The following is a 10,000-nucleotide window of genomic DNA, read 5'->3' on the forward strand; positions in this document are numbered from 1 at the left end:
TGAAACACCAACAGTTGGGCAATTGCTGGCAGTTCTATTAGGAGACTTAACCAATGACATTACAATCTTCAGTGTGAATATATTCAGATATATGTCAATGGCAGATTGACAAAATCTGTAGAACATTGAACTGAATACTTTGCAGTATTTAGTTACAATCTCTTACATTCTGAGTTCGAATCTGGCTACAATGTCAATAAAATATAATATTAAGTATTATGACCAATATAATTGATTATTTGCAACTGTTGTGTGATGTCTAGACTAGGGTACTCACAAACACACAAACATTTTCTTACACAACAGGCTTCTTTCAGTTTCCATATTCCAAATCTACTCACAAGGCTTTGGTTGGCCCAGGGTTATACTAGAAGACATTTGCCCAGTGTGCCACACACCATGGGACTGAACCCAAGGCCTACATGATTGGGAAGCAAACTTCTTAACCACACAGCCATGTCTATTTTTATATGTGTGTGCATGTAATAAGTTCTTTGTTTGGGGCCTTGTAGGAAAAATTTAGTTCCCAGCTAAACAGTCATGGAAGTTTGCAGTGTGTTCTTGTTGATAACATTATCTTGTCCACTGCAGTTGTCAAGATGCCATTCAAATTGACATTTATCAGGTTGTTAAAATTTGATGATACCCTTTGTTTCCTATGCTATGACCTGTATTGAAATACCAAATATGTTATAGATATTTTCCTTAAAAAGTGTATCAACTATGAACTATTATGACTGGAACATTGTGGGACTACTATAGCTTTTATATTCTATCTATTACACTACTTCAGGATATAAACTTCCATTACTTAGGTTATTCTATCTATTGTCCAATTTGTCCTTCACACCACCACCACCACCACCAACTACCCCCTCACATTGCATTGAGGAATGGTCAAGGGACGTTACTCTGCTTGCCCTCTGTGATACCCACTGATGTTAACACAGACAGAAGTACACTTTAGTTAACTAGTTAACTCTTTGCCTTTTCTGCTGCCCCCATAGATATTTGTTCCTCTTAGCTTACTGGATGATATCCTTATAAAAAAAACTTCTCTACAAATATTATTCTGCTCTTAAAATTCCTGTTGTGTTGCCAAGCCAAAGTCACTTCTAATAATAATAATCATGAAATTATTGTGTATAGTGCTTAGGTGCACTACAGCTCATCTTGAAGAAGGTTTAATTGCTATTTCTAGCTCATAAAGTGTCCATTGGCCTCACTCTGTGCATCCACTATATCTTTTTATATGGCTGTCAGAACAACTTCTGCTCATTTGAACTTAAAGATTACTCTACTTACTTGTCTCACCCCAGTCACTTCAACTCAATGCACTTCCATCATCTACCATGCTAGGCTCTTTCATCAATGCTTCTTTCTCAACTCTGCACCCCCTCTCAAACTTCTTCTCTGGGCATTCCCCTTACCTATTGACCTCAAGTAATTCAAGATAAAATACTGGTCACACTATTTCTTTCCCCTCCACATACACACAGTTACCACAATCCTTCAATATGTGAGTATAAAATCTCAGGCTTCTACCGACCCTCCTCTTTGTAAGAATTAGAAGAATGTTATCACTACTGATTTACAAAAGCACAGGCTTCTTTTGTCTGATTTAGACACACACACACACACAAAAAAAAAAAAAAACTGACTGTTAACTATTACATACCATAATTAATTTCAGTTTAAATCTCTGGTGTCTATTTTAGCATATTTGTTATCTCTACCTGTAACTGTTTTTCTGTTATACTAATGCTGTTATATTACTGAAGATTGTCTAATTCAGTCCATTTGTGCTATATTTCCAACGAGTTCTTTTCAGTCTGTTTCTTATTTTCATTCTATTTAGAAGCTTTTCCAAGTCTTTTTACAACTTTTGTGGACTACACTCTCTGAGAGTGGTTGGCGTTAGGAAGGGCATCCAGCTGTAGAAACTCTGCCAAATCAGATTGGAGCCTGGTGTAGCCATCTGGTTCACCAGTCCTCAGTCAAATCGTCCAACCCATGCTAGCATGGAAAGCAGATGTTAAACGATGATGATGATGAAGTATCTATGTATCTAGGAAATATACTTGTCTGGACGATATCTTCTTGATCTACTGTATAAAATAATGAAAAACAGCACTGCTGCAAGGGTTCTGAAATCAGTTTCTAACTTATATTCTAGAATAGTGAGGGTACAAGCTACAGCTGCATTTTTTGTGGTTTCTTTTCGAAATGTGTCAAGTGAGTCTTATGTGTGTATAGTTAATGTTTTTAGGCAGATATCAAAGAGGATTGTCAGTAGGCCTTTGAGCAGGGGTGGAGGAACTTTTTAGCATGGCAGGTAAAAATTTTCAAAGGAAAAGGTCCACAGGCGCATCACAAGTTCTAACTCTTATATCTGTGCAAATCTTGTATATATCAAATTTGATACACATTAATAAAGATAAGTTTAACATGTTAAATTAACATGTAACATTTTCATTACTGCTGGCTCTGAATTTAGGATGTTTATATTACTTATGAGGTATTCTATATTTTTCTGCTAGAGAGTAGTTGGGTTTCAAGGTACAAACCTAGCAATATGTGTTTTATAGTGATAACAAAATTTCCCTTCAAATAGCAAATACCGGATGATTTCTGTTCAAGTTTAACCGTTTTAAGTTGTAGTGGAAATGCAACCTTTGTCGCAAATAAGCATACAAATATTGTATAAATTTTATAATCGAAAAATTTACTATAGTTTGTACATATGAGTATATCAGCCTGTGGGTACAATAAAGTGGACTCGCAGGCAGGGGTTTCCCCACCCCTACCTTAGAGAGTGTGACTTGAAGTTAAGTATATGTGTGTGTGTGTATAGTTGACAACAACATCAGATAAACTGCTAATGTGGGACCATTATTACAATACATTATGATCCATATCTGTATCTGACGTGCTGCTTAAGTTTGACAATTTCTGTCAATTGAATGTCATAACAATAGTTTCACATTTTGTCTGTGCAGCATACTGCACATGGTGCCATTGGATTGGTGTTGGCTTATGCAATGATGATGCAACTGCACTAGCTTAAACCATTTTCAGTGTTGGTGTTCAACATCCTGTCTGGTTAAAATAACGAAAGGACAAATCTGTGAGTGAAACATAAAAAAATGTAGCATCTATTGTAAGCAATTATTCAATTTTCCATTTTCTATTGTTTGTAGTTTTTGTCAGTGTTTGCTTCTTTGATCTGTAGTGCCTCTTACTCTCTACAAATGTCAGCCTATGTATTAGTTTTGAAAACTCTCTTTTTCCCTTTCTCTTGTTGAATGTCACCAATCTAATTTTCCAAATATCACTTTCCAAAACAGTATGAAATGTCTTTCCCATGATGCTTTTATTTTTTTATTTTTTGCTTAAAATTTTGAGTTTTTATTTATTTATTGTTAAATAACCAGTCATTTAATTCTTGAATTTATATTGCAATTTATTTGACATGAGATTCTAAACTGAAATGAAGAGAAATTGCCAAAAAAGAATGAGCGGGGTGTAGTTATTTTGTGTGATTGCATTACTGTGATATATCTACCCTACTCTAGGTCTCTTTTCCCTGCTGACTCACCCATTAAATTGGTGGATTTTGTTTTCTCTGGTGATCGGTAAAAATTGTTGTTCAACCCAAGTCAGCTCTGGAAAAGGTACACAATCAAAGACATAACTAGGATAGATTATTTGTGTGTATTTTCTGTCAGTATTACTTTCTTTCTAGTATCTTTAGTCAACTTTCACTGTTCAGTTTTAGTCTTGACTTTTCTGAATTCAATATTAAATCGTCTAAGTTATTGGAGTGACAGTTGAGGTTGAAGAATGCCAAGAGAAGATAACCACTAAGCTTAATGTAAACTCGAAATGATCGTTGGGATTTATCTCCCTTGGTTCTGGACTACATTATTTTCTATTAATTTCTGAACTAAATGTCTAGGAAACCCAAGTATTGTATCAATGTTTGTCCACTTGTGTGTGTAGTTGTCTCATTATTGATTGATGACCCCTTTGTCTATATTACCTGATTTCTAAAAATATATATGAATAAAATTTGGGGTGTATAGACCTCAATATTTACTGTTTTTTTGAGGTTCTTTTGTGATCCTTATAGAGTATCAATGTAACTTAAATACAAAAGTTTTTCTTATTTAGCTCCCAGGTCAGTCACAATCCTGTAGGGTTATGATAAAAAGCATTCCATCCAGGATCGGGTTTTTTTTTTTTTTAAGTAGTATATCTAAGAGTACATTATCCAATGTGCCCTTTTATGAAACAGTAGGGTAAGATTCAAGGGCAATGTTACTGTTGTTTCTAACAGATCAAGTGATAATTTAAAAAGCTCCCTAGTTCAAAATTCTGTTCACGTGTACAAATTCTGTCCTAGTATCTGCCTCTCACTCTCTAATTAGAGTAGAACTAATATTATCTGTATAGTACTTATCTGTAATAGTGTCCTCTCCTGTAGCTGTGTTGTAATTATTAAGTGTTATGTTGTTCTTATCCTTTTCATCAGCACAGTTATTCTCTATACCACTAGTATTGATATCCTTTTGCACTTGTCCTGCTGCCACCATGTACAATATCCTTTGTAGAATTGTGATTTATTCAACCTTTAAATGTTTCAATATCCTTTCTACTTAATTAAGCTTTTCATATCAACATTATGCTTCCTAGTGGTTTACTGCTATCTTTGAAGAATATTTCAATGAAAACCATTCAACAAGCCTTCTCTGTAAACCAGAGTTCTTTCCAATCTACTTCGTATTCTCAGTGTTCTATTGCAACAACTTTTGCCACTCTGCAAAACACATCCACACACACATAGACTTATATCATTTCATATACTACTTCGGTTTTCACTATCCCCTGTTATCAACATCATATCTGTTTGGAAAATTACACAATACCAACCTATTTACACTATTATCTCAATGGTATTCTGTACTTTCTTTGCTGGCATCATCAAACCTAGGTTGTTTTTGTTTCTGATATCATCCTTCATTAGTAACATTTCATAATTCTTTGCCAAGATTTTATTTCATGGCTCACTTAATTTGACTTTATTTTCTTTTACTCTATTTGTTTTTTTCTTTCTTTCTTTACATATAAAAATCTCATCCCCATCATTATATTTTTATTTTCTCTTGATTTACTTTTGTTTTTTGTTGTTGGTTGTTTTTTTACTTTATCAGTATCAACTTCATTTTTGTTTTGTATATTACAATAAAACTAATATCTTATGACTTTCAAGTTCTCTGATCATTAATTTGGTTTTATACTACTTTGCAGACCCAGGTGCCAAAAGAACAGCCACTGGAGGTTAGAGAAATAGAAGAAGACCGCATTTCTTTACGACCCATTGGTCCAGGTGTTCAAACCCTTGAACCAGATTCAATGTCCACTCTTGGTCGCCCAACTACACCAGCTTTCCCTGTCAGCCCAGCATCAAGTGTCGGTGAGTCTTCGTTTCTTGCTTATCAGTTTGTTGGATTTTTGCTTACTTTCACTTCATAATGAAATTAAAAATAATAATGTTCATGAGTTTATTATACACACAGCTCCAGTGCACTACAATAATGCTGATTGATGACAATCATTATTCTCTTTTTTAATATATACACATGCATGCATAATATGTCTGTATGTGTATACACACACACACACACACATATATATATATGAAATATAATAATGATATATAATGAGCTTATTGTATACAGTCCTCAGGTGCACTACATACAACTCATCAGAAAAAGTAAGTCAAAAATGCATGTACAGTACATAGAATAAGTGAACAATGAATGAGTTATTCCTGAATAAAGGATAATATTCTACAGAAAAATGCTTTGATATGTCAAAGTATGTAGCAGTATTCCTGCTACCATTCCTTCTGAGTGTGTGTCTTATGTTTATGAAATAGCAACAGTCACCTCTTCATCTGTTGCCTCATCATTTACCCATTCTGCCAAATCACTTCATTTACATTCTTTTTTTTTCAAAGGTAACATGTTTTCCCTCATAACAAACATGCAATGTCTCATCTAGTCTGCCTCATACATGTTTGGTATTTTGTCTATTTTGAGAATAATTGTCTGCGTGGTGGGAATTTGAGCCATAATTTGTGTCTGGGTTTCTGAAAGATAAAACAGTTCAGGGCTGTTTGTTCAGGGGCTTAAGTCTGATGTAAAAAAGAAAAGAAAAGAAAAAGAAACAGAAAAAGATTGAGAATAGCATAACAAATGGACCATAATTCTTAAAATGTGGTTTATATGAAATTCTCGCTGTAATAATAATGATAATAATAATAATAATAAAAACAATATCAATAATAATAGTAATAATAATAATAAAAACAAAAGAATAATAATAATGATGATAAAGATAATGATGATAATTACAGCCTTAACTTAACAGTTAAATTGAGATGATTATGTTGTAACCAAAGGTAACAGTGAAATAGTAGAAGTGATATCAAAAAGAATACTAATTAATCCTAGGTAGGAATAGCAGTAATAATAATAATTATGATAATAATAATAATAATAATAATAATAATAATAATATAACAACAACCACAACAGTAATGATCACAAAAATCAGTTGAACAACAAACAGCAACAATGGTTTTAACTAGTTAACCTGAGCATGACGGAATGATATTTGAAACCACAACCCTGGTGATTGTATTGCTTACTAGTCCTTACCTCCCTTCACCTCAGATCTCCCTTGTTTTTCTGTGTGTGTGTGTGCGTTTTTCCAGTTACTTTACTGTCCATCACTGTTATGTTTTTAGTATTTGTTTTTATCACCACTGCACTCAAACCAGTTGTTTTGTTATTTTTTTACTGTTATTTTTTATACTGTCTTGACTCTCCTTCACCTACTCATGCATGTCTCATGTTTATTTGCTGGTTCACCTTCATGAACCATATGTGTACTTTCCATGTTTTAATGTGATTACTTCTTTCATTCCTTTTTCTTCCTTCCTGTCTTTCTTTTTCTTTCTTTCCTTCCTTTATTGTTTCGTTTTAATTTTTGTGTAGTTGTAGTAATGTTTTCCTTGTAGTTTGTAGCTGACTTTTTTTCAATGATTATTTTCTCAATTTTTTTTTTCTTTTTCTTATTAAAGCATGTTTAGTCACATGAATGTTATTTTTTCTACACTTGTTTCCTATATTTTAGCAACCCCTCCTTTCCCAGTGTCACCTGGTACGCCTTACGTCAACCCAAGTAGTCCTTTTGGCCATTCTAATTACCATTTTAGGTCTCGTGGCCATTCAGGTAAACAACATTTGTCATCTTCATGACACCTGCTTTGTCTCCTCTCTTTTGGAAATGACATGGCCTTACTTCCATAACTCTCTCAACTTCCAAACAAACCTTTGCCTCATGGTATTGATCTACGGCTTCTTGCACATTTCCTTGCACAGTTTTGCTTAGTGTTGCTAATCTGTTTATTTACCTTACCACTTGCTGTCGTTTTTGTTGCTTAACTCTTGCTATTTCCTGCAATCAGCTAACTTTTTGTTTTCATCACCTTATCAATATAGTGAGAGAAGACCAACAAGATGAGCGAGGCAGAATGCCAGCAATGTGAGACTTGTGAGTCTGTTGTGTTGTTTATGGTGTTTTCGTGGTGCCGACCAAATTTTGGCAAAATAGGGACTGTGGTTAGCTCTGTTGTCTGATGTATGCATGTGTGTTTGTAGGTGAATAGGGAAATGTGTGTTTGTGTCACTGTATGTTGTGTAAGTGTATGCATATTTGCACTGCATTTGAGTATATTTATAAAAGGTATATGTCACACCTGTCCATCTCATGCAAGCATGGAAAAGCACATGTTGTGATGATAAAGATGTGTGTTAGGACATGTATTTATACATTTGTTTGGTTGTATGCCTGTGTGCATAATAATATATACATTTGTGTGTGATACTGTGTATATATGTGTTTCTGATGTATGTGTGCTCATACAAATATATGCAACTCTAATATCAAGTCTGTACATCTATCATGAGACTAATCAATATTGCAATATAGTTTATTATCTGGATCTGAGATGTTATAAGTTTACATGCAAATTTATGCATGAATATATTTGTATCTGTGTACATGTGCACAAGTTTGTATGTTTGTATTGTTGAGATGCAGCATTAAAGTGTTGTGTGTGTATGTGTGTTGCTTGTTGAGACTTAGTGGTAAAGAAGATATATACTGTGTCTCACTATACATTTGTATTAACAGAACCTCTCCCTCCATTAATACTAGGAAGCTTCTAAGAAGTATTTAGACTCATGACAATATAGTTGTGTGTGTCATTTAATGCTCTGCAAGTCACTGACAATTTTTTTTTTTTTTTAAATGTCCATGTTTTGACAATGGATTTTTTCTTTTGGTTAAATCATTTTTGAAAAGTTTGTGGATTGAAGCATCATGTCAGTGCCACATAAAAGCCCCTGTGCTGGTGCCATGTATAAAACACTCATGCTAGTGCCCATATATCTCACCTGTGTAGGTGTCACATATGAAGCACCCATGTCAATGTCATGTAAAAAGTACCCAGTCCACTCTGTAAAGTGGCTGGCATTAGGAAAGATATCCAATTGCAGAAACCATGCTAAAACAGACAATTGGAGTCTGGACTCTTCCCAGCTGGCTAGCTCCATGTCAAACCATCCAACCCATGCCAGCATGGAAAATGGACATTAAATGATGATGATGATAGTTTATGTACATCGATGTTGAACTAAATATTTTTAGGAGTGAGTTTTCATTATAGACCAGCCTTCTATCACAATGAGCAAAGTTTTGTTATACATAATCCACCAAAGTCATAGATCTAGTTCAAATTTCTTGTTGGCGTCAAGGCTACATGATTCTTTATCTATATATTTTGTGGCTCCATAATTGAAGCCCTGGTCTTATCTCAATGTGAAGTAGAGCAGAAATTACATAACCATATCATTCTTATTTACAAGATTCAAATCTCATTCTCCAACTCCTGCTGATATCCCTAATTGTTTTTCTACAGTCTAATAAATAAACCATACCAAAACAGACCCACAAGTATGGTGGAGGCTCCTGCCTGGCCAGCTCCTGTCAAACCATCCAACCTATACCAGCATGATGATGAGATACACACACACATCTATACATTTATTATTCTTTAACAAGAATATTATAAAATATTATTAACAGCAACTCTGAAGTTTTGGACTGTCAACAAAGACCTAATTGGTTGATACTTCAAAGTTGCTGTCAACAACATTCTTGTATAAAAATAATAAATCCATATTCTACAACAGTAGAGAGTAAACCATCAGATTAACTTTAAATTGTTATTATAACTGAACATAAAAACAAACATTAACTCAATATATTTCCATATATATATATATATATATATATATATATATATATATCCGTATTTATGCATGTGTATATATCCGTATGTATACGTGTGTGTGTGTGTGTTAGTGAATCCAAACAAAGAAGAACAAACAAGAAAACACAACAACGCAAGGATGTAGTATAAGTACTGTATTATCAGGCACTTAGGAAAGGAAAGAAAGAAAATTTTACATTTCGAGCAAAGCTCTTCTTCAGAAATAGAGGAAAGTCCAAAAGAAGGGAAGACAGAGGAAGAAAATCGCCAATGATACACATGTGGTTACATTTTGAAATATATATATATGTCTGATGCCACTGCCCTCATTTGCACTTCCTGCTGTGAAGTTGGTTCATCGTGACTCTTGACAGTAAGAGATCTAGTTTCGTTTTGGGGACACTTACATCCACCCTATGCAGATCTCTCAGGTACTTCAGGAGGATATTAAAGAGCTGTGGTGCTTTAAAACCCAGGCCGTTGCAATATTTTGTCCTATATTTTGATGGCAAAGTTGGAATCTTTAGCACTATGCAGTGGCGCCCTGTTCTAACAGAATGCAAGTGTCAGAAATAATTTTTAAAATTCCATTCT

The 10,000-nt window shown here is 34.1% G+C and overlaps 1 protein-coding gene across 12 annotated transcripts in view; it reads left to right on the forward strand.

The window, feature by feature from the left end:
* The window catches only part of LOC149134415 (uncharacterized), a 79,949-nt gene that overhangs the window by 26,266 nt on the left and 43,683 nt on the right, over positions 1-10,000 (forward strand). For 8 of the 12 annotated variants that reach the window (XM_089356508.1, XM_089356510.1, XM_089356509.1 and 5 more), the window contains exons 3-4: positions 5,311-5,476; positions 7,204-7,302. In XM_089356508.1, coding sequence (XP_089212634.1) covers positions 5,311-5,476; positions 7,204-7,302 — 265 coding nt within the window. The remainder of the gene's footprint in view (positions 1-5,310; positions 5,477-7,203; positions 7,303-10,000) is intronic. The other 4 variants (XM_089356512.1, XM_089356519.1, XM_089356515.1 and 1 more) reach the window with 1 other exon arrangement.

The sequence above is a fragment of the Octopus bimaculoides genome, chromosome 8 (assembly GCF_046866305.1).
Source record: "Octopus bimaculoides isolate indiv1 chromosome 8, ASM4686630v1, whole genome shotgun sequence".
Lineage (NCBI taxonomy): Eukaryota > Metazoa > Mollusca > Cephalopoda > Octopoda > Octopodidae > Octopus > Octopus bimaculoides.